The sequence below is a fragment of the Apostichopus japonicus genome, chromosome 12 (genome assembly GCF_037975245.1).
Source record: "Apostichopus japonicus isolate 1M-3 chromosome 12, ASM3797524v1, whole genome shotgun sequence".
Taxonomy (NCBI): Eukaryota; Metazoa; Echinodermata; class Holothuroidea; order Aspidochirotida; family Stichopodidae; genus Apostichopus; species Apostichopus japonicus.
In genome coordinates this window covers 18,616,500-18,640,255 of record NC_092572.1, presented here as the reverse complement: position 1 = coordinate 18,640,255, position 23,756 = coordinate 18,616,500, and the positions used below count along the sequence as shown (strand labels likewise).

At 36.8% G+C, this 23,756-nt stretch overlaps 1 protein-coding gene across 5 annotated transcripts in view; it reads left to right on the top strand.

The window, feature by feature from the left end:
- LOC139977146 (uncharacterized) overlaps window positions 1-23,756 on the top strand; it is a 57,725-nt gene that overhangs the window by 21,217 nt on the left and 12,752 nt on the right. For 2 of the 5 annotated variants that reach the window (XM_071986288.1, XM_071986290.1), the window contains exons 16-38: window positions 327-590; window positions 921-1,184; window positions 1,516-1,779; window positions 2,123-2,386; window positions 3,391-3,636; window positions 5,961-6,212; window positions 6,587-6,832; window positions 7,439-7,690; window positions 8,073-8,318; window positions 8,935-9,186; window positions 9,497-9,748; window positions 11,569-11,808; window positions 12,814-13,065; window positions 14,512-14,766; window positions 15,794-15,907; window positions 16,667-16,792; window positions 17,688-17,810; window positions 19,402-19,524; window positions 20,786-20,911; window positions 21,190-21,324; window positions 22,205-22,360; window positions 22,744-22,896; window positions 23,204-23,323. In XM_071986288.1, the coding sequence (XP_071842389.1) occupies window positions 327-590; window positions 921-1,184; window positions 1,516-1,779; window positions 2,123-2,386; window positions 3,391-3,636; window positions 5,961-6,212; window positions 6,587-6,832; window positions 7,439-7,690; window positions 8,073-8,318; window positions 8,935-9,186; window positions 9,497-9,748; window positions 11,569-11,808; window positions 12,814-13,065; window positions 14,512-14,766; window positions 15,794-15,907; window positions 16,667-16,792; window positions 17,688-17,810; window positions 19,402-19,524; window positions 20,786-20,911; window positions 21,190-21,324; window positions 22,205-22,360; window positions 22,744-22,896; window positions 23,204-23,323 (4,725 nt within the window). The remainder of the gene's footprint in view (window positions 1-326; window positions 591-920; window positions 1,185-1,515; window positions 1,780-2,122; window positions 2,387-3,390; window positions 3,637-5,960; window positions 6,213-6,586; window positions 6,833-7,438; window positions 7,691-8,072; window positions 8,319-8,934; window positions 9,187-9,496; window positions 9,749-11,568; window positions 11,809-12,813; window positions 13,066-14,511; window positions 14,767-15,793; window positions 15,908-16,666; window positions 16,793-17,687; window positions 17,811-19,401; window positions 19,525-20,785; window positions 20,912-21,189; window positions 21,325-22,204; window positions 22,361-22,743; window positions 22,897-23,203; window positions 23,324-23,756) is intronic. The other 3 variants (XM_071986291.1, XM_071986293.1, XM_071986292.1) reach the window with 3 other exon arrangements.

Genomic DNA, 23,756 nt, shown 5'->3' with positions numbered 1-23,756 from the left:
CTCTTCTATACCTGTAATGTTTCATGATTCTTACCCTGCACCATAATCCTCTATTTAGACCAAAAACACTGCAAGAAAAAGAAAAGAGAACAGAACAGAACAGATAAAAAAATCTTAAATCTACCAAATTCTTGGGGAAAAATTGCTATAAATATAAGACAGATTTTTTTCTTAATCACAGAACTATTGCTAGGGTACATATAAGTTGTTTGGTTTTATTAGACTTTGATTGATATACTGCAAGAAACTAACAGTGAATCAAAGAAGGAGATGTAATCTTATATTCTCACCCGTTTAAAGTATTGCTATTCATATCAATTTTGCAGCTCCAAACATCCCACCTGTAGCCAATTGTCCAGCTGATGTGAACGTGGTCTCAGTTCAGGGAAACTTTGGAAGTGTTGCCAATTTCGACAATGCTGTTTGTAGTGACAGTGAGGATCCTGCTGGAAGTATTATAGCTAGCTGTGATCCTCAGTCTGGTAGTTTCTTCCAAGGACTTGGAATTACTGTAGTTACCTGTACTTGTAGAGACTCGGCAGGAGACTCCAATTCCTGTGTTTTTAATGTCAATGTGCTGGCATTTGTCTGTGAGTATGCTCTTCTATACCTGTAATGTTTCATGATTCTTACCTGCACCATAATCCTCTATTTAGACCAAAAACACTGCAAGAAAAAGAAAAGAGAACAGAACAGATAAAAAAAATCTTAAATCTACCAAATTCTTGGGGAAAAATTGCTATAAATATAAGACAGATTTTTTTCTTAATCACAGAACTATTGCTAGGGTACATATAAGTTGTTTGGTTTTATTAGACTTTGATTGATATACTGCAAGAAACTAACAGTGAATCAAAGAAGTAGATGTAATCTTATAATCTCACCCGTTTAAAGTATTGCTATTCATATCAATTTTGCAGCTCCAAACATCCCACCTGTAGCCAATTGTCCAGCTGATGTGAACGTGGTCTCAGTTCAGGGAAACTTTGGAAGTGTTGCCAATTTCGACAATGCTGTTTGTAGTGACAGTGAGGATCCTGCTGGAAGTATTATAGCTAGCTGTGATCCTCAGTCTGGTAGTTTCTTCCAAGGACTTGGAATTACTGTAGTTACCTGTACTTGTAGAGACTCGGCAGGAGACTCCAATTCCTGTGTTTTTAATGTCAATGTGCTGGCATTTGTCTGTGAGTATGCTCTTCTATACCTGTAATGTTTCATGATTCTTACCCTGCACCATAATCCTCTATTTAGACCAAAAACACTGCAAGAAAAAGAAAAGAGAACAGAACAGATAAAAAAAATCTTAAATCTACCAAATTCTTGGGGAAAAATTGCTATAAATATAAGACAGATTTTTTTCTTAATCACAGAACTATTGCTAGGGTACATATAAGTTGTTTGGTTTTATTAGACTTTGATTGATATACTGCAAGAAACTAACAGTGAATCAAAGAAGGAGATGTAATCTTATAATCTCACTCCTTTAAATTTTTGCTATTCATATCAATTTTGCAGCTCCAAACATCCCACCTGTAGCCAATTGTCCAGCTGATGTTACCGAGTTGTCAGTTCAGGGAAACTTTGGAGGTTTTGTAGAGTTCAACAATGCTGTTTGTAGTGACAGTGAGGATCCTGCTGGAAGTATTATAGCTAGCTGTGATCGTCAGTCTGGTAGTTTCTTTCAAGGACTTGGAATTACTGTAGTTACCTGTACTTGTAGAGACTCGGCAGGAGACTCCAATTCATGTGTATTTAATGTTAATGTGCTGGCATTTGTCTGTGAGTATTATCTTCTATAACTAGTAATCTTTGCTTTCATGATTCTTACCTGCACCATAATCCTCTACTGAGACCCAAACACTACAAGAAAACAAAAGAGAACAGAACAGCACAGAAAAAAAAAAGAATCTTAAATCTACCAAAGTCTTGGGGAAAAATGGCCATAAATATAAGACAGATTTTTTTTCTTGAGCACAGAACTATTGCTAGGGTACTTAAAAATTCTGTGGTTTGATAAGTCATTGATTAATATACTGCAAGAAACTAACAGTGAATCAAAGAAGGAGATGTAATCTTATAATCTCACCCGTTTAAAGTATTGCTATTCATATCAATTTTGCAGCTCCAAACATCCCACCTGTAGCCAATTGTCCAGCTGATTTGAACGTGGTCTCAGTTCAGGGAAACTTTGGAAGTGTTGCCAATTTCGACAATGCTGTTTGTAGTGACAGTGAGGATCCTGCTGGAAGTATTATAGCTAGCTGTGATCCTCAGTCTGGTAGTTTCTTCCAAGGACTTGGAATTACTGTAGTTACCTGTACTTGTAGAGACTCGGCAGGAGACTCCAATTTCTGTGTTTTTAATGTTAATGTGCTGGCATTTGTCTGTGAGTATTTTCTTCTATATCTAGTAATGTTTGCTTTCATGATTCTTACCTGTGCCCCAATCCCCTACTTAGACCCAAAACATCACAAGAAAAAGAAAAGAGAACAGAACAGGAAAAAAAAATCTTAAATCTACCAAAGTCTTGGGAAAAAATTGCCATAAATATCAGACAGATTTTTTTCTTGAGCACAGAACTATTCCTTGGGTACATATAAGTTCTTTGGTGTTATTAGTCATTGATTAATATACTGAAAGAAACTAACAGTGAATCAAAGAAGGAGATGTAATCTTATAATCTCACCCGTTTAAAATGTTGCTATTCATATCAATTTTGAAGCTCCAAACATCCCACCTGTAGCCAGTTGTCCAGCTGATGTGAACGTGATATCAGTTTAGGGAAACGTTGGAGGTTTTGTAGAGTTTAACATGGCTGTTTGTAGTGACAGTGAGGATCCTGCTGGAAGTATTATAGCTAGCTGTGATCGTCAGTCTGGTAGTTTCATCCAAGGACTCGGAATTACTGTAGTCACGTGTACTTGTACAGACTCAGCAGGTTCCTCCAATTCCTGTGTATTTAATGTCAATGTGCTGGCATTTGTCCGTTAGTATTATTTTCTACATGTTTACCAATTTTAATTTTTGTATACTCACCACCACCCTATCCCCTATCTATAAGTTCACTATTATATTAAATATTATAGTTTGAACAAGGGTCTTATATTGTAAAAGCGGCCCTTCAACCTGCTAACTGTTTAGTTACTCCAAACGATTGTCTTTGCTTAACTTGTTATTCTACCGAGAGCCAGAGGGTTTCTCAGAAATAAATGTCACCTAGCCTTCATCATATAGTTTTCAATTTTCCATCAGTATATGATGAATAATAAAAATATATTATTGTTACTTATCCCATTTTACCACCAGGACATAATTGACCCTGTGCCCTTGCCTACCTCTCTTAATTGTCAGGTCTGCCCACAGCTGATATAACTCTTCATTCCCTTGCAGCTCCAAATATTCCTCCAATTATAGCATGCCCAGCTGATCTCAGTATTAAGGCTGACACTGGAGCACCGGGTGTCCTCGTTACATACGATAATCCTACGTGCTCTGACTCTGACGGTGCTAATCCGGCGGTGTCCTGTACCCCACCTGCTGGCATTTTCCTTACATTGGGTCCAACTACAGTAAATTGTATATGTACAGATAATGATGGTGCAACAGATTCCTGTACTTTCTCCATTACAGTATTTGGTAAGAAGCCATTCCAATATACATTTTTGTCTGTCTCAGCATAGTTTTGGAGAAGAGAACATTTCTTGAATAGGGAATATTCAAATACAATTTATATATTTTATGAAAAAAGTAGACATACATCTGTGATGTTTACAAGTGATTTTCTGTAAAATCCTAGATTGATGAAATTGCACCTGTGGATGTTACAGGCTGGTGTAACAAGCTATCTAAAACGTATATCACCTTATCTATTGGATAACATCGTAAAGGTTTACTTAATTCCATTCAGAACTTGGTAGCTGGCATTTTGTTTACTTCCCATTACCCATTCCTAAGAAAGGACCTGGATAAAATGGTCAAAACTGGAGTATCACATGATGATTTTTCCCTTTGTAGATTCCTGTTAATACTCAATAATAAGGTGATGGTTTGGCAGTCTGTATTATAGCACGTCAGACTGGGTGGTTACTATAATAATTATCTTACTGTGTGTGAAACTACATGGACATCATGAGTGAACTCACGCCTGTAAATGGACATTTACTTCCGTTTAAGTAATTGTGTAATTGTCTCACCCGTTCCTGCTCCTAGCTAGGACTGCTAGACAGGTGAATTTTTAATTGTCACGCCTATCCCTGCTCCTAGGACTGCTATACAGGTGAATTTTTAATTGTCACGCCTATTCCTGCTCCTAGGACTGCTATACAGGTGATTGCGTAAATGTGACACCCATTCCTGCTCTTAGAACTGCTAGACAGGTGACTGTTTGCACCCATTCCTGCTCCTAGGACTACAAGTGAGGTGAATGTGTAATTGTTTCACCCATTCCTGCTCCTAGCTAGGGCTGCTAGACAGGTGAATGTGTAATTGTCGCGCCCATTTGTGCTTGTATTGCTTGACAGGCAAATATGTAATTGTCGCCCCCATTCCTTAACCTTATACTGCTAGACAGGTGACTGTAATTGTTGACCAATTCCTGATCCTAGGACTGCTAGACAGGTGTATGCAGTATGTGTAATTGTCGCGCCCATTCCTGCTCCTAGCTAGGACTTCTAGATAGGTGAATGTATAATTGTTGCGTCTATTACAACTCCTAGGACTGCTCGATAGGTGACTGTGTAATTGTTGCACCCATTCCTGCTCCTAGAATATCTCATGAGGTAAAATATTTAATTGTGGAACCTATTTGTGCTCCCAGTATTGCTAGACAGGTGACTGTGTAATTGTCGCACCCATTCCTACTCCTAGGACTGCCAGCCAGGTGTATGCAGTATGTGTAATTGTCGCGCCCATTCCTGCTCCTAGCTAGGACTGCTAGATAGGTGAATGTGCAATTGTCGCACCCATTCCTGCTCGTAGGACGTCTCGTGAGGTAAATGTTTAATTGTGGCACCCATTCCTGCCGCTAGAGCTGCTATACAGGTGAATTTGTAATTGTCACACCAATTCCTGCTCCTCTTACTGCTAGACAGATGAATGTGTAATTGTGGCACCCATACCTGCTCCTAAGACTGCTAGACAGATGAATGTGTAATTGTGGCACCCATTCTTGCTCCTAGTACTGCAAGACAGGTGACTGTGTGACTGTGGCACCCATTCCTGCTCCTTGGTTTCCTAGACAAGTGAATGTGTAATTTTGGAACCCATTCCTGCTGCTAGGTTTCCCTGCCACTTTACATTCACATTTTATTTACAGTTAGTGTCATCAGTATCTCTCCAATTTCTTAGATATGACGGACAGTGAAAGCACATCATGTGTCATTACTGCAGTGCATCCATTGAAAACAAACTTGTTTAAATAATCACTTAAAGAAGAGAATCTAACCCAAATTTGATGGAAGTAAATTGGATCTCCTGTCCATCTATTTTTGAATTTTTTTTTAGGTCAAGTATTTTCTTTCTAGCATGTTAACAACAATGTGTAAACAAAATAACAAAGCATGGCTGGAAACCCGAAATCATAAGGATAAAAGTCACTTATTGCCACTAATGACCCTATTCTGAATGACCCTTTTCTGAATGACCCTATTCTGAATGGCCTTATTCTGATAGAGGTTGCTTTGAAATTAATTGGCAAGGCCACCGTTAATATGAAAACATTGGTTACATGGGAGGGGTCGATGAGGAATTTCAGAGGATTTCTGTGTTCTCGTGCCATGATAATACCTTTAGAAACCAAAGCTTGTGACATAAGTATATGACACCTTTCCTCAATAATACCACTCTTAGGTGGGGTTGGCCATAATGTAGGATAATATGGACCTGAGACTTGACACTGTAATATACAAATATTAACAGAGAAAACGCTAAAATTTAGTCTTATACCTGTTTTGTTTTCTCAGCTAACACTCTTCCAGTAATCTCCTGTTTGGGTGATGTGACAGAGATCTCTCTACCAGGAAATGTTGGTAACCAAGTAAGCTATCCTGTCCCTGCCTGTGTTGATAATGAGGACAACAATGCTCTTCTTCAAGTGGTCTGTGTACCCCCACCAGGCAGTTTCTTCCAAGGAGTAACGTCTACACGAGTAACCTGTACTTGTACAGACACCTGCAATGAAGCAGACACTTGCACATTCCTTGTCAACATTATTGGTAAGCTGTTGCTACGAGAGTATTATGTAGAGTTAACTAGATTGTACAGTTTTTAGTTTACCTCAAACTAGTAAATATTGTTAAAAATTGGTTTATATAGATATATAAATATATATATATATATATACATATCTTCCAAAAATTGGCATCAGGATCTCCAGGTGGTAGCTAGTCATTCATTGGTATTCTAAAAGGATGGTTGGTCATTTTTGCTTAAATAGACAAAATGCTTTTCCTCTCAAACAAATAATTGAAGTAAGCTGTTAACTATGATGAACAGTTGCTTGAGTGGCCAACAAAAAGTAAGAGAATGAAGATGTAGGTTTAAGTATCAAGTGTACCTTTCATTATTTTGTGCTTTTCGTTGCTTTTAGCCCCAAATGTTCCTCCAAGTATCACTTGTCCGGCTGATTTGACTGTCAAGAGCAACTCTGCAGTAACACGCAGTCAGGTGATCTTTGATAATCCTCTCTGCTTTGACTCTGATGGTCAAAATGAAGTGGTCACCTGTACCCCATCTTCAGGTCAATTCCTTCCTCTGGGGGCAACCCAAGTAACCTGTACATGTACCGATTCAGCTGGTGCTACCGACGTCTGTTCATTCTCTATATCAGTTATTGGTAAGTCTTATGTAAGGGATGGACTCTGCTAGTATTTCCTCTTTTAGAGACACAGTTCTACCTTTGTAAAATTTCCAGAAACTGACAGATATAGTGTTATTCCTATGGAGAGCCACATGCTTGTGGTGAGCTCAGTTTGGTTTTAGTATTTCACATAGGTTGGGAAACAAACTGATGGAAGCACAAGTAATTGTAGGTGAACAACAGCTTTGAAGACTTCTCTATAACATGAGTGGTAAGCTAATAATGTTACAGGTATGCATCAGTTGCACTCATTTCTGTTCCCCGTACTGTCATCTAATGTCTCCATCTTACAGAAGAGAGTGTTTCTTCAGCATCTCATCAATTTCTCAAATACTGAGGAAGGTGAACAACAATGCATTGAAGCCATGTTAAATGTGTTGTTTCTAACATGGCATTAATAGAACCAAACCCAATTATATGAATTTGAAAAGCCAGAAATACCAATGACCATGGAAGACATCATTCAATATACTACTGAGCACTAGGTGTTGTTTTGAATTGGAAACTTAATGCTCATGATGCAGTCACTCTATCCTCACCTTCGTCTAAAATCAGACGTGACATATCATTTCGTCTTCTCAGCTAACACACTTCCAAGAATATCTTGTTTGGGTGATGTGACAGAAACCTCTCTACCAGGAAATGTTGGAAACCAAGTAAGCTATCCTGTCCCTGCCTGTGTTGATAATGAAGACAACAATGCCCTTCTTCAAGTGGTCTGTGTACCCCCACCAGGCAGTTTCTTCCAAGGAGTAACGTCTACACGAGTAACCTGTACTTGTACAGACACCTGCAATGAAGCAGACACTTGCACATTCCTTGTCAACATTATTGGTAAGCTTTTGCTACGAAAGTATTATGTGGAGTTAACCAGATTGTACAGTTTTTAGTTTACCTCAAACTAGTAAATATTGTTAAAAATTGGTTTATATAGATATATATATATATATATATATATATATATATATACATATCTTCCAAAAATTGGCATCAGGATCTCCAGGTGGTAGCTAGTCATTCATTGGTATTCTAAAAGGATGGTTGGTCATTTTTTCTTAAATAGACAAAATGCTTTTCCTCTCAAACAAATAATTGGAGTAAGCTGTTAATTATTATGAACAGTTGCTTGAGTGGCAAATAAAGAATAAGAGAATGAAGATGTAGGTTTAAGTATCAAGTGTACTTTTCATTATTTTGTTCTTTTCGTTGCTTTTAGCCCCTAATATTCCTCCAAGTATCACTTGTCCGGCTGATTTGACTGTCAAGAGCAACTCTGCAGTAACACGCAGTCAGGTGATCTTTGATAATCCCCTCTGCTTTGACCCTGATGGTCAAAATGAAGTGGTCACATGTACCTCATCTTCAGGACAATTCCTTCCTCTGGGGGCAACCCAAGTAACCTGTACATGTACCGATTCAGCTGGTGCTACCGACGTCTGTTCATTCTCTATATCAGTTATTGGTAAGTCTTATGTGAGGTATGGACTCTGCTAGAGTATTTCCTTTTTAGAGACACAGTTCTACCTTTGTAAAATTTCCAGAAACTGACAGATATAGTGTTATTCCTATGGAGAGCCGCATGCTTGTGGAAAGCTCAATTTGTCTAGTTCTAGTTTTAGTATTTCACATAGGTTGGGAAACCAACTGATGGAAGCACAATTCATTGTAGGTGAACATCAGCTTTGAAGACTTCTCTATAACATGAGTGGTATGATAATAATGTGATAGTTATGTATGTTTTGCACCCATTCCTGTTCCCATAACTGCCATCTACTGTTTACATCTTACAGGTGAGAGTGTTTCTCAGCATCTCATCAATATCTCAAATACTGAGGAAGGTGAACAACAATGCATTAAAGCCATGTTGAATATGTTGTTTCTAACATGGCATTAATAGAACCGAGCCCAATTATATGAATTTGAAATAACAGAAATACCAATAGCCACGGAAGACACCATTCAATATAATACTGAGCACTAGATGTTGTTTTGAACTGGGAAATTAATGCTCATGATACAGTAACTATTTCCTCACCTTCATCTAAAATCAGACTTGACATGTCATTTTGTTTTCACAGCTAACACACTTCCAAGAATATCTTGTTTGGGTGATGTGACAGAGACCTCTCTACCAGGAAATGTTGGTAACCAAGCAAGCTATCCGGTCCCTGCCTGTGTTGATAATGAGGACAACAATGCTCTTCTTCAAGTGGTCTGTGTACCCCCACCAGGCAGTTTCTTCCAAGGAGTAACGTCTACACGAGTAACCTGTACTTGTACAGACACCTGCAATGAAATAGACACTTGCACATTCCTTGTCAACATTATAGGTAGAGTATGAAGTGGATTTTATTAGATTTTGCAGTTCTTATAAATAAAATCAGACTTGTATAACTACGAACAATGGTAAACCAGAGGTAACTGGTTAGAGTCTTGTTCTAGAAAATAAAAACACTGCTCTTTCTGTTGTTGATCATGTACCCAGGAAGTTCCTTCTGAAAAAAATAAATAGATGTTCTTTGAAACATTTGTATTTTCTAGTTTAATATTGTTTCTTTCATGTTTTTTTGATATTCAGAATTTTTTGAAAACCTTTCTTGCTGACACAATAATCTTTTAATTTTCTGCTTTTCTCACTAGCCTTAAATGTTCCTCCATCCATTACTTGTCCCACGGATTTGAGCTTCAAGGTTGATTCAGGCAATCCTGGAGCAACAATACCATTTGATCCACCATCTTGTTTTGATCCGGACCAACCGACAGGATCACTGTCTGTGTCTTGTGATCCCATGAGAAATAGCTTCCTTCCTCTTGGCCCTAATCCTGTGTTTTGTATCTGTACGGATAATACTGGCGCTTCTGACACCTGTTCCTTCACTGTCACAGTAGTAGGTGGGTGATGTATATATATTTATTTATATTTTTCATCAATATGACTATTCTAATTATGTTTGTTCTGATTCCTATCAATTCTTCCTGTGTTCATTCACTTAAATGTTTGACTGTATTTAAGAATGAACATAACTTTAAAAGCCCATCATTTTTTTGCTCCCACATTAAAATGACAACGACTGCTTCAATTAAGGCGTCCCCAACATGTGTTAAATAAATTAACATTATATTCATTTAGGAAAAAATTATTCCAAGAATCTCTTGAAATTTTAGGACTGAGACAAACAAATTCAGAACTTTTTTGTTTTGTTTTAATATTTGAAATGAGACATAACATAAAAATGAACTGCTGCAGTGCTACAAGCCTTGTTCACATTTGAAAGCATTAGCCGAAGGGGAGTTAGACTTACACTTTGTATTGTGAACCCTCACATACCGAGGATGGGACTTTGCAAAAAAAATATCGTGTATTTAGACGAGGATCCTTACCTTGCAAGGATGATCAAGATTGATCTATGAATTCAAAGAGCATCAGGCAATCCTGGATCCCTGATTAAATACGTGCGTTACTTCCTCCTTGTGTTCTCAAATGTGAACAAGTCCAGATTATGTAATCAAATGGCATCAAATTTTACAAGCAGGTATTTCAGTGATATAGCGTCCTTCTGAAATAATTCGCCGCTGGTCGTTCATACCTCTCTGTTAAAATCCTCTTGACATCCTTGCAACTCTACTTCATTTCTGATGTGTGCCATTTGTTACCGTAAATTTTGCCCCAAGTCTGTGGAATTCAGTCGCCTGTCTTTTAGAATTTACAACATCACTTCAAATCGAAGAAGTTTATTTTCACTCGGGCCTTTTGTTGTAGTTTATGGTATTACATCCTTGTCTTTTGCTTGTAAAAGGCTTTAGATAACTGTTGTTCTAATGTATAACGATGATGATGATGATAATGATGACGGTGAAAAAAAAGGTTGTTATTGAGAATAGCAACAGTGGCATTCGTCTCATTTTACAGAGATCCATTTCTAAGAGAAACAGAATGAGAAAAAGTGAGAATTAAAAAAAAAGAGAACTATTAGTCAGTTTTTATCTACTGCAAAGAGTTTGTGTAGGTAAATATATGAAATTTAGAGGGTAGCACTACTTCAGAGGCTGACTGAAATGGAAACAGAACAGGCTATGAGAATGCATTTAAATAGAGACAGATGGACGTCTTAATATTGAGTTCAGTTCAATAAAGCAAGTTTCAGACAGATTTACTACCAGGGTTATCAGTAGATTGATACGGTTTGTAAATAATTCTGCTTGGCTTTGAATTGTAGTTGGTAAGAAATTTACTTCCAAAGTTCATTTTCTCAACTGTAATTCTCATATTAATTTCCATCCTCCCTGCATTTTCTTTCCTGCATCAAAAACAAAATAAAACAATAACAATGAAAAGATGAATTTGGATGATATTTGCAAACCTACTTGTTCACCTTCTTATAAAAATGTGCTCTCATGTTTCACCCTCCTTCTCCTCCTCCTCCCCTCCTCCATTTCTCTCACCCTTCCCCATCCCATCAACCCTCGCCCATCCCCATCACGCATCCCTGTCAACCATTCCTGTCAACCATTTCCTATCCCTATAATCAAATTACGATCTGAACCACTGTTGCAACCCTATTGGATGAACACATTTTTTGATAGCATGAATGTTGTTCTCCGTGGTAGATATAGGGTCATATAACTTTTCCCTTTTGTTTTGAGGTTTCTTTTCCTTCAAATTACAGCATTTACTGAATTAAAGCTTAATATTCTCTTTATTTTCCTCACAGAGAACAGTCTCCCAACAATCAGCTGTCCCACTCCCGTTACAGTAACCTCCGTCCAAACCAACATCGGTAACACGGTCACCTATGATAACCCTGTATGCTTTGACGCAGAGGACGGTATCTTTCCAGCTGTGTGTAACCCTCTTTCGGGGACCTTTTTCGTGGGTGTTAGCACAGTCACATGCACCTGCACAGACTCCTGCGATGAGTCCACTCTTTGCTCCTTCCAGGTCACCGTACTCGGTATAAAAATCAACTCAGATAAAGTTGTTTACTCTTACATAACATTTCTTTTTCTGTAAAACTAGATTGTTCAAATTTAATCCAAGTGCTCTTTTGAATGGGCAGTACTTCTGTCGATAGCATTCAAGCAGGCGTGTGGAAAGTTAGTATTATTCATAATCAGTGACAAGAAACTGTGTACAGGGAGATTCGGGGGGGGGATAAAGATGGGCAGGGAGCGTGGGAGGAAGGGAGGGAGTAAGGAAGGGGAGGAAGGGGAGGAAGAGAGGAGGTGGTGATGAACAATGGTGATGGCAGTAGGTATTTGCTCAGCTAAAATTCTGGTTTACAAGTTTTTATACCCACCTATACCTTATTTATGCATGTTTGGCATATTTGATTAAAAATTCTTTCATCATTTTGATCATTTATGTAGTAGCATTTATTTATGATCAGTTTTTGGCATTGCTAATACACATATGAAGTGTGAATTAAAACTTGACACCACTACTAGGATGTTTACAAAGAGGAATTGTCTTTTGGTTGGGGTATGAAGAAGTGGGGGATGAAGGCTTGGAGGATTTTGCAATGTTTTCAGAAGATATCGATTCACAGCCTATGGCACAATTCCATGATTTTGGAAGATTAAGACCAGTAAATGTTTTGTAATATCATATTTAATTATGGTATCAATTTTGAAAAACCAAAAACAAAGGATCGCTGGCTACTGAAAATTGAAAATAGATCTGATGCTTGTGCCCAGTTTGGAATTTTAACTAGCTGTGCTTTGTCTGTATTATGAAAAGGGTTTTAGTATAAATCAATTGTCCTTGATGATGTGAATTAAAACAAAGCAAAGACAAATGTAACATGAGATTACATGATGTGATATGATACTTAGTTTGTTCCAATTTCTTTTATGACACTCAACCAGTTTATAATCCAAGAGAATTCCATTTAATCTCAACATTCTAGACAGCCTCTTAATTGCATTTGTATCCATCTTCTCTTTGCCATTCTCACCAGACTTAAATGAACTACCAGCCATCACTTGCCCTAGTAATATCATTGAAAGCGTAGAAGCAGGTACTCCAGGAGTAGTTCTACCATTTAATGTTCCAATGTGTTTCGATCCTGACCAAGCCAGTATAACACTGGATATCTCATGTAGCGTTATGCCCAATTCCTTCTTCACAATTGGAGACACTACTGTGCGTTGCACCTGTACTGACAATGCTGGGGATATCGACACCTGTGTCTTCGATGTTACTGTCATTGGTAAGTAATGACGAAAACTGTAAAAAAAATTAAAAAAAATACACTAAAAGTGGTCCTTGCACTTCATTTAAATGATCATATATAACATCCCCACAGTAATAAAATTAGCCTATTTATCTTGCATGACTGTTAATTTCCTTTTTTTACTCTTTGTGCTGTTATAAATACCGAAATTAAGCCATAAAGGTTTGGCTCTTGAGTGTTCGTTGATGCTTTAGACAAGTCATGAGTTCTGTGGCCTTACACATAATTATGTATAACTCAATAGTTATATAAGATTAAATGCGTAGGGTAGGCCTGGGGGAGTTCTGAAAGCCCAAGGGTGTAAGAAAACTGATATGCAATTTGTGAAGGACCACTAGATCAAACGTCTTTCTGTGGTCTGTATTTCGTGTTTTAGACTAGTTATGAGTTCTGTGGCCTTTAAATAGTTTACCAGAAGTTGTCTATAAACTTCCCACGACGGCCTGAGAGAATAATAAACTGATGAAGCAAAATGGAAGACTGAATCAATGTAAGGGAACTGATATGCAATTTGTAAAAGACCACTAGATCAAACTTCTTTCTGTGGGCTGTATTTCGTGCTTTAGACTAGTTATCAGTTCTGTGGCTTTACACAGTTTACCAGAAGTTATCTATAAACTTATCACGACGGCCTGAGAGAATAATAAACTGATGAAGCAAAATGGAAGACTGAATCAATGTAAGGGAACTGATATGCAATTTGTGAAAGACCACTAGATCAAACTTCTTTCTGTGGGCTGTATTTCGTGCTTTAGACTAGTTATGAGTTATGTGGCCTTACATAGTTAACAAGGAGTTGTCTATGAACTTCTCACGACGGCCTGAGAGAATAATAAACAGATGAAGCAAAATAGAAGAGTGATTCCAGATCTTGTTGAGATGCGCAGGATTGTCATGGGGTAGTACTCAAGCCTAAGGGTTTAAGGGTACCGTCATTCTTGTTTTGTCTGTGGGCCGCATATGGCCTTTTTTAGAACATCTGATCTACACCAATGGAAGTCCAAAATAATTTCCAGTGTAATCAGAGTCACCGCCTGCATGTTCACGCTAGGAAACTTCAGTTTCTATGGTGATCTGTAGGTTGGAGTGTTGTATGTTGTATCCTCTTTACCTTGTACAAGTTTACTAGGAGTAAAATGTTATTTTGAGTAGTGCTCGGTAGGTTTGGTGAAATAGCCAATAATTGACAAAAAAATGCACAAACAAAACCTGCCTAAATGTTTGAAAATAGAAGAAGCAATTAAGTTGATTCTTGATCTCCACAGGTAAGGCAACAAAAAGATCACACTTTCCTCCCCACTCCCCTCCGCCGTCCGCAAACTTAGCTTTGTATATTTCCATTTTCAAATTGATTTTGCTGCTGTGAGTTATTAGTAAACTGTCTGGAGGAATAAGGTAGTTTGATTATCTAATCTCTCATAGCTGTGGACACGACTCCTCCACAAGTAACTTGTCCAAATGACGTCACCGTCCAGGTTCTCTCTGGCAACGAAGGCAGTATCGTCACCTTTACGAATCCATCAGCCGTAGACAACTTTGGAGACGTCTTCATTGTCGGCGACATTGAGTGGTATTCTGGCTTTTACTTCCCACTCGGTGAAACAACCGTGGAGTATGTATTCTCAGACGACGCTGGAAACACGGCTACCTGCATCTTCTGTGTTGCGGTTATCGCAAGTAAGATTTAGAATGCAGGAATGGGATATAAGATCAATTTGCAGCAAGCCTGGGATATTATATCAATTTGCAGGAGGCCTGGGATATAAGATCAATGTAGTATTTTGTATTGATACTTATAATCAAGCATAAATGGAAGACTTTTTTTTCATCCAATTTTTATCTTATCATAATTTCAATCGTCATGTGGGATAGTGTATTGAAATACTGACTAATACCTACAAGTAAATATATGTAAAATGAATCAACCAAAATCAAAAGGAACTATGTGACTCATTGTTTGAGAAATACCTTTTCCTCCTTCCGTTGTTAGAAATTAACTTTTCAAAGTTGACTGCAAATGTACACATACTAGCAATATGAATGACATTAGGCAATAAAAAGTATAAACCATGGTTATTAAAAAAACAGTTTTGAAACCAAAGAATGTATTCTTTGGAGAACAGCAAAACGATTTGCAAGAAATATGCTAACTGCATTAAAAAAAGGCCCCAAAACAAAACAAACAAACAATGTTACAGTCCCAGAACAGGTTGCTTTTAAAGTTTCTTCATGAATTTCGTAATAAATAACACATGGGGACAATGAGTGATTTTAATAGTAAAATAATTGCTGATTGGTACCTAAAATTCTGCTTATAAGAAATGAAACTGGAAACCCAAATACCACGGATTGGTAAAATAAAAGACTGAGTTGAAATTTTACATCATTTTTGAAAAAGCTAAGGAGGTACTCAATTGGCTAGAATGATATTTTAAGCAGGGAATTTGTGAATAATCAAGTTCAGTATGTTTCAGACAAATTCTTTCCCAAATATTGTAATTGCTGCAAAAATTTGATAAACTTGCAATATTTTGACTTGTGTACATTTATGGAAACTTTGAAACGCTTAAAAAATGAAACATTATAACCTAGTACCCAATGGTGACACTTTCATTGGCAATTCTGAATTATGAGAAAGCTATTGACGTAGAGATTTGCTTTCTTAAGGTAATATAATTTTCTCTGAAAAAATTCTTATTTTCAGGTTCACCGTGTGACAGCAATCCTTGCCTTAATGGTGGTGAATGTCTTGCAGAAAGCCTGTTTGATTTCACATGTTTCTGTTCAGGATGCTTCCAAGGGAATCTATGCCAGATCCGTAAGTTACACTTCTCATATTTTAGTTTAAATGTAAGTGTTTCTTATAAGTTAAACTTGCTGAAGTTTTGCTGAGATCGACAAGCTCGAAAGACTTCAATAATCTTTTCAGAAACCAAAACATTTATAGTATACCAGTACGCTTAATTGTTCGTAGTTCATTTTCATGTCATTAATATGAAAAGTATGGACAAAGTAGTCCCCAGAGTGCTCTATGTAAATCATGTGAAGAATTCCGGGCCTAGCTGATGTGAAGGAGTGTTGAATAAGATCAAGCTTTGAAGAAGGGAAAATGTTCTTCAACTGTTAATTTGAGAAACAATGAGGTACAAAGATTTCTCCTTGTCAGCCTATTGCTTGTTAGTATGTTATATTTCTATCATTAACAGATATTTATTGCAGATGATTGAGACTGGAATGATAGTTTAGTGAATCCAATGTGTTAGAACATGCAGCAATCCTCTGGCCCCTGGTGGGTTACATAACCAGGGTCCTCTGGCCCCTGGTGTGTTTTAAACCAGGGTCCTCTGGCCCATGGTGGGTTTCGAAACCAGGGTCCTCTGGCACCTGGTAGGTTACATAACCAGGGTCCTCTGGCCCGTGGTGGGTTTCGAAACCAGGGTCTTCTGTCTCCTGGTGGAATTTTGAACCAGGACCTAATAGCTGGAACACTCGAACAGCTTCATTTCCTTCATTTTGATGAATGTTCCAGTATTGATCAGTCCTCTTGTTTAATTCAATTGATTGTTGATATCTGCAGCACTTCAAGACCCCTGTACTTTCAACAGCTGTCTGAATGGTGGAGAATGCGAAGTCTTCGTAGGCTCTTGCACTCAGACCTTCTGCGAATGCCAGTCCTGTACTCGAGGAGAACGCTGCGAGATCAGTAAGTCGATGACTGGACTGCCCCATTCTGACATGTATAGATATAATCATGATGCATGACTAATGTCACAAACAAGGCATTTAAAACTGTTGATAGTGTAGCTCAGGTAGCCAGGGTGTGAATGAGTTTAAAACTTCTCGCCTTATGTCTTCATGCAACTGTATTCTCCTACATATGTTCCCTTTTATCATGGCATACAATCTGTTATATATGCCATATTTATCATGGCATGCAATCTGTTATATATGCCATATTTATCATGGCATGCAATCTGTTATATGCCATATTTATCGTCAAGTATGTATGTACATATACTATACCACCGATTTGATAAATAAATGAAATGAATCGAATTGATAACTGCAAGAGAAGTTGGTCCGATCTGGTCAAGTTACTCGATCCCTTAAGCATTTTGAACTCTGATTGAATTATTGAATCAAGCCAGTGTTGGATACGATTAAATTAAAGTGGAAAACCCTACATGCATTTCAGCTAACAATTTGTAAGTTTATTCAAAGTTAATTTTATATAAAGGGTGTCATGTATTTTAATAGTGTTTTTATCTTTTGGTTTAATGCTGCAGTACAATAATTATTCTATTTTTTTAATAAGAATAATTGGATACCCTGGAAGTTATCAAAATGATTTTGCTCAACGGAGGCTAAACTCACGTTATTCATATTGAATCTATTGTCTCCATAATGAAAGCAAAATATTGCTCTTCAGTTTTTTATATGATATTCAAAACATTTTCTTCAGATAGCTAGGATAACCGTGGAGGTGTGTAGAGAAGTGTAAGTAGTTTGCTTGACAGAATGTCTTATTATTCGTATAGAGCGTAAGTCCCTCCATCCGTCGTCGCCCTCTGACACTAGCATTCCTTTCTTCCCATCAGTGGTCGATCCATGTGCTGAGAACTCTTGTGCTAATGGAGCCCAGTGTGTACCAGATCCTAATGACTGTAGTGCTTACTCTTGTACCTGCGCTGGTTGTTTCTCTGGCACATTGTGCACAACATGTAAGGAATTTTAACATTTCATTTTAAGCCGTCTAATTTTTTAATATAGTGTTGTTTTCCCGATAAGGTAATAACACATGATGGAACACTCTCCTGTCAGCCAAACTGATTCAAGAACAATCAACTCTTTGAAATAGGATGGATTATTAATGGATGCATGTGCTTCCAGTGATTGTATTGAGTAGGATAGTAACAGTGGCAGGTGTAAAAGCACAAAACTGCTGTAGCAAGGCTTCCACACAACTGGGTGCTTTGAACCTGTAGTTTCCCCACTTGTTTGACATAGGTTGAAAGTTAACTGTCATCGGGGGTGGGTGGGGGGGGGGGGTTGTTATAGTAGATACAGTTGCAACAGAGACTAGTAAGATTCAACTGTCAGGAACCATGATAGATATAGCTGCATAATTGTTGATTGGGTGCCAATTTTTGAAGAGGGATAAGCTCTGTAATGTAGTTATAGCTATGTTAGTTATAGTTATGTATTTATCTATATAGTTATATGTTATATGTATATATAGTCATATGTTATGTTTATCTAGTAATCTATTTGTATACTTATATATTTTTTTATTTGTTATGTATATGTTATATATGTTATATATATATGTTATATATGTTATCTATGTTATATATACATATATATATATATATACATATATATATATATATTTATATATATATATATATATATATATATATATTTATGTATATATATATATATTTATATATATATATATATATATATATATATATATATATATATATATATATATATATATATATATATATATGTTGTCATCGTTATGTATAGGAATGTATTTACAGCTCTGTAATGTCATTAAAGACTATAGTGGCATGAGCAAATGATTAGGGATGAAGCAGGCAAGGTCACCATCGTCCAGTCGGAGGATTTCTTGCATCCAGTTGGGGAAGAATGAGATGGCTCCTCCGAGCCTTGGCGGCTGTCCATAAAATTCCATGCCCCTGACCTACATCAAGGGAATTTAGGATCCCCTCCCCTTACTTATTAAATCCTGCGCATGGTACTATTAGTGACAGAGATAGTGAATCGGTCAGTACTGTTATTTACAGTATTTACAGTTATTGTACAGTACTGGATTTTGTCTTATTTTGTTTTTATCTTTAAATAGTAATTACTTAATTTTTTTTTGATGACATGTTTGATGACATACTGCTAGAGAAATGGGAAAAAATACCCACCAAAAATACAAAATTAATTAATCAAAATAAAAATAAAATAAAAATGTTAGCAAAAAATTAATTAATCTAACAATAATCTGGGGGTGATAGTAGAAGTTTGCTGAATTTCACAAATTATGAGTTGTGTCAACATTGTAGCCATGTTTGCATGATAGCATATACTTCTACGGAGCAATATCCAATAATATGCAGATCTATTAAAAACCACCTGTGAACACTATGGCATCATATGGTCTGCCTCAAAGTATCATCTGCCGAAGGGTTTCATAAAAAAGTATTTTGTAATAAAGCAATCTAGCATTCTGATATTAGTAATGTGACAGTTTGTAGTTTCTCTAATAACTTTATTGTTCTCTGCCTTTGTCCTCAGTGTTTGATCCCTGCAGTCTCAACCTTTGTCAAAATGGAGCCCTCTGTCTAGCCACAGGGGATTCATGCTTGACGTATTCCTGTACCTGTCAGGGGTGCTTTGAGGGTTTCAATTGTGATAGAGGTAAAAGTCTATTAACCCTGAAAACTTCAACCAAAATCCTTTGCATTACTTACGATACATGCTCATATGATCTTGAGGTCAGGAGTGTTAAGCAAGTTGTCTGGTGATAAAATTATACTTGTTTTCAACAAAAAAAAACTTTAGATACTCTTTTTTGTTTTGATTAAAAGCCTTTTGAATATCAAGTAAATGAATGATAAAATCAGTCTAAAATATTGTATTCTAATATGCGACATATTTTTAAGAACCACTCCTGAACCTGTAGAAATTCAGCTTGAGTATAATATATGAATTACCACTTAGATATTGCAGGGCTCATCATTCAAATTGGGTGGACAACCAATTTTACACTCTTCCATTCAAAACAAGTTGGAAAACGTAGATACTTTGTGATGTCAGAGAAACTGACAGAGACTTAAAATGCATTATGAATTTGTTGAGCTTGAAAACGTGTGAGATTTTATCTTGGGCTCTCACTCTGTTATTCATAAGATACATTCACAGAGTTAGTTATTTTATACTTTTTAAAAAGAGATCGAGGGAGCTCATCTGCAGCAGTTTAGACAAGTTATACATGAAGAGAGCTACATGACTCCATCAATTAGCCTGTTTTTAAATGAAGTCTATGGATATTACTCTGTGAGAGATGGATTCGTTGAAAAGCAAATTTAGAAATCAAGACACGTCTCTCGGATGGAATGTTTGATATTTTGCAACTCGATATTTCCTTTTTCATGCAATAGACAACGAAGGGCAATTACCATCCCAATTTAGTAGAATACCTCAAAAAGTATCCCTTTTCTCAAATTACAAGTGCTCCTTTTAAGTTTTGAATAAATACAACCATTTAGGGATTTCCATTCTGTCAATGATATGTGATCTATTCCTATTGTAAAAAAAATACTTGTAAGTGGATTACAAATCAATGTAATCTATAAAAAGTGCTCAACTGTTGAAGTAAAAGAAATACTTTCAAAATGTGCTATATGTTAAAAATGTTGGTTTTGGATTTTCACAGAGGATCCATTTGTGGAACCATTTTTAGGTAACTTTGCAGTTTGCCCTGTAAAATCAAGTCATGTGACCGACTACTCCTCGATGTTTGTGCCCCTTGGAAAATTGAATCCTCTTCCGCAGCTTCAGATTAAGTGTTAACTCTAGGTCCTAGAATCCAGGACCCTAATGACCTGGTATTATTTTTATACTAATCAGTCCTTAATAAATATTTTAATGTTTCATTGTCCTTTTTTTATTTCATTAGCAATACCAAATCCATGTTTAAATTCCCCATGCCAGAATGGTGGATTCTGTCAACGACAGCAAGGTTCATGTTCTGCATATACCTGCTTTTGTCTGTCTGGTTTCAGCGGTCCAACGTGTGAAACAAGTAAGCATCGCATTAACGATCCTCCGTTCGAGTTCACATTTATGTTAAAAACTCACTAACTCATGTTGCCAAGCTACATTAATGTAAGTACAAATGCACATTAGGCTTTATATCTTATTATCTTTTAAATTTGTCCATATGAATGTCAATATATATATATATATATATATATATATATATATATATATATATATATATATAATTATAATTTTGAATTCCGTATATATATACATATATATATATATATATTATAATATTAATAATTTTGTATTCCGTAGGTTCAATCGTGGTGCGTAATGCATGCTTACGATTCCCGTGTCAGAATGACGGATGCTGTGTGTCATTACTAAACGATAACTACAAATGCCTCTGTAGAGATGGCTACACTGGTGTTGACTGTCAGGATCTTGCAGGTAAGTTAAAACCTAACATTAAAGTCCAATTTGTCAGTTTATCATACAATGTAAAATTGACTGAAAGTATTCATATTTTATTACTATTTATACTTTATAATTGAAAGAGTACAGAAAGTTTGTTGTTGCAAAAAGCTGCGAAATTTCTTTCAAATTGGAAATTAAATTTGTTGTTAGAAGTCGCACGATAGAAAATTAAATTTATTAGAAACTCACCTCTTTCTTGTATCCCGTACTTGTTTTTGGTGCTTGTATTCGTTACTGGGTATTTGGTAGTTTGATGTGGTACTTGTATTCGGTACTTAATATCCCAATCTGAAATTGAACCAACCAAAGTCAGCCTCAGTCCTAGATACTTTGACAAAGTGAGCAGGTTAATGACAAATACTTATTTTTCTGACTAACTTTACTCCCAGACAATTAGGCTTAGAATGATATATCTTAAATGGAAAAGTAAATTCAAGTTCTTTTCTACTAGTCATCATCTGTTATTAACAAAAATATCCATGTTACATCTTTTCTAACCCTGTCAAGACTTTTAAAGTCATCATGGGATCCCAGCTGTATTTATGTTCCATTTTCACCACACAATTCCAGGCTAGATATTATGACCACATATGCAGGTTTTATTATCCTAAGACAAATGTTCCTTCACTCCCAGACCAAGCATTATAATGCTCTAAATCAAACACAACTGGAAAAAAATTAGTTTCTAAAGTCTAGTCATCTGTTATGTTAGATAAAAAATTCATGTGTCACATCCTGTGGTCAGTTTCTTTTCTACAGTCACTATAGTCATCTGTTACTTTAGATGAACAATTCATGTGTCACATCCTGTGGTCTATTATATTTTCAACCCATTTTCCTCCTTTCCTGTCAGGCATTTCAAATTCACCGTGCGATTCCAATCCCTGTGCCAATGGAGCTACGTGTCTTAACAGCTACAGTTCGGAGTCCAATGTTCAGTTCTTCATCCCTCAATATACCTGTATTTGTCCAGTTGGCTTCTCTGGGATGGACTGTGGAACATTCACTGGTAAGTCTGGGTTCTCGTCAAATCAAGCACAAATCTTCTAGCCCGACCATAATTTGAGAATTCAGGATTTTGAATTAGTCCCACTTTAGTCGGAAATTTTAAGCAAAACAAATAAGTAAGCGAGCGGTATGAACAATAGGATAAGGTATGTTGTTGAAACAGTGGGACGCATAGTGACACAAGAACCAAAGGGCAAGGGGAATAGAAGGAACAGTGCTGGCTTCAGCCTTTGGGGGTGTGGGGTGGGAAGGGGGAAGGGGTGCTGTAACAGACCTGACAATCATCCTCAAGGCAAGATACCATAGGAAATCCCACACTATATATAGACATAACGGTGCCTTCTTCTTTTTATGAATTTCAAAATTATCTTTTTTGCTCAACAGTTCAGAATGCTGTTTTGGATCAGTGTAGCCAATCCTCAGTTATTTGTAGGAATCAGGGTACCTGTTGGAACACTTACTGTAGCTTTAGTCAAGCGATTGGAACGTTCTGCAGTTGTCTAGAAGGATTCTATGGCAACAGATGTGAATTCAGTGGTAGGAAAACTTCTTAATATTTCAGTTATTTAATTTCTAGCAAACAATGTACATATATATATATATATATATATCCAATATATATCCAATATATATCCAATATATGTGTGTAGTAGCATCGAAAGATGTTAATAACTTTCTTTTCTTCTTTTGTGTGTTTACTGCAGTGAATTGAAAAGACCAATAATAATAATAATTATAATAATATGATGACATTAAGACCACTTTGCAAAAGGTGATCGAGTTTGGATTATGTTATTTGTTGGAAACATTCAGGCCTGTTCAATATCATTTCCTTGTATTACAGTGACAAATCCCTGTCTATCAGGGCCTTGCAGAAATGGAGGACAGTGTACAAGCTTCACAAAGTACTTTGTTTGCCAGTGTGCCAACGGCTTCAGTGGTGATACTTGCGAAATTGGTATAGGTAGGTACCATGCTCGCACGTTCGTTGGACGTAAATCTTTGTGGAGGATTATCTTCCTTGATGCCTTTCATCATCTGTATGCCGATTTATTAAGTTCATGCAACTTATTATATATATATGTATACCCTGGGGTGTGTGTGTGCGGGTGGGGTGGGGGGGTGTTGATGAGCTTTCTTGTATATATTGGAGTAACCATTGCAAAAGTACAAACAACAAACTGAGCCAATAGCCAGTTCTGTACCGATTGTGTGGTGTTGATATAAATATTATTGGCATTAAACCTTTGAGTGGGCAAGGAAACTTAAGTATCTGTCATCTTGATAAGGATCCTCGACAGGAAACTTGAGACGAGGTCAAGACGAAAAACTGAAGCAGCGAGAAAATCCCACTGCAGCATGGCAAACCTAGTATCATAGAAGGGTGTATATATCTC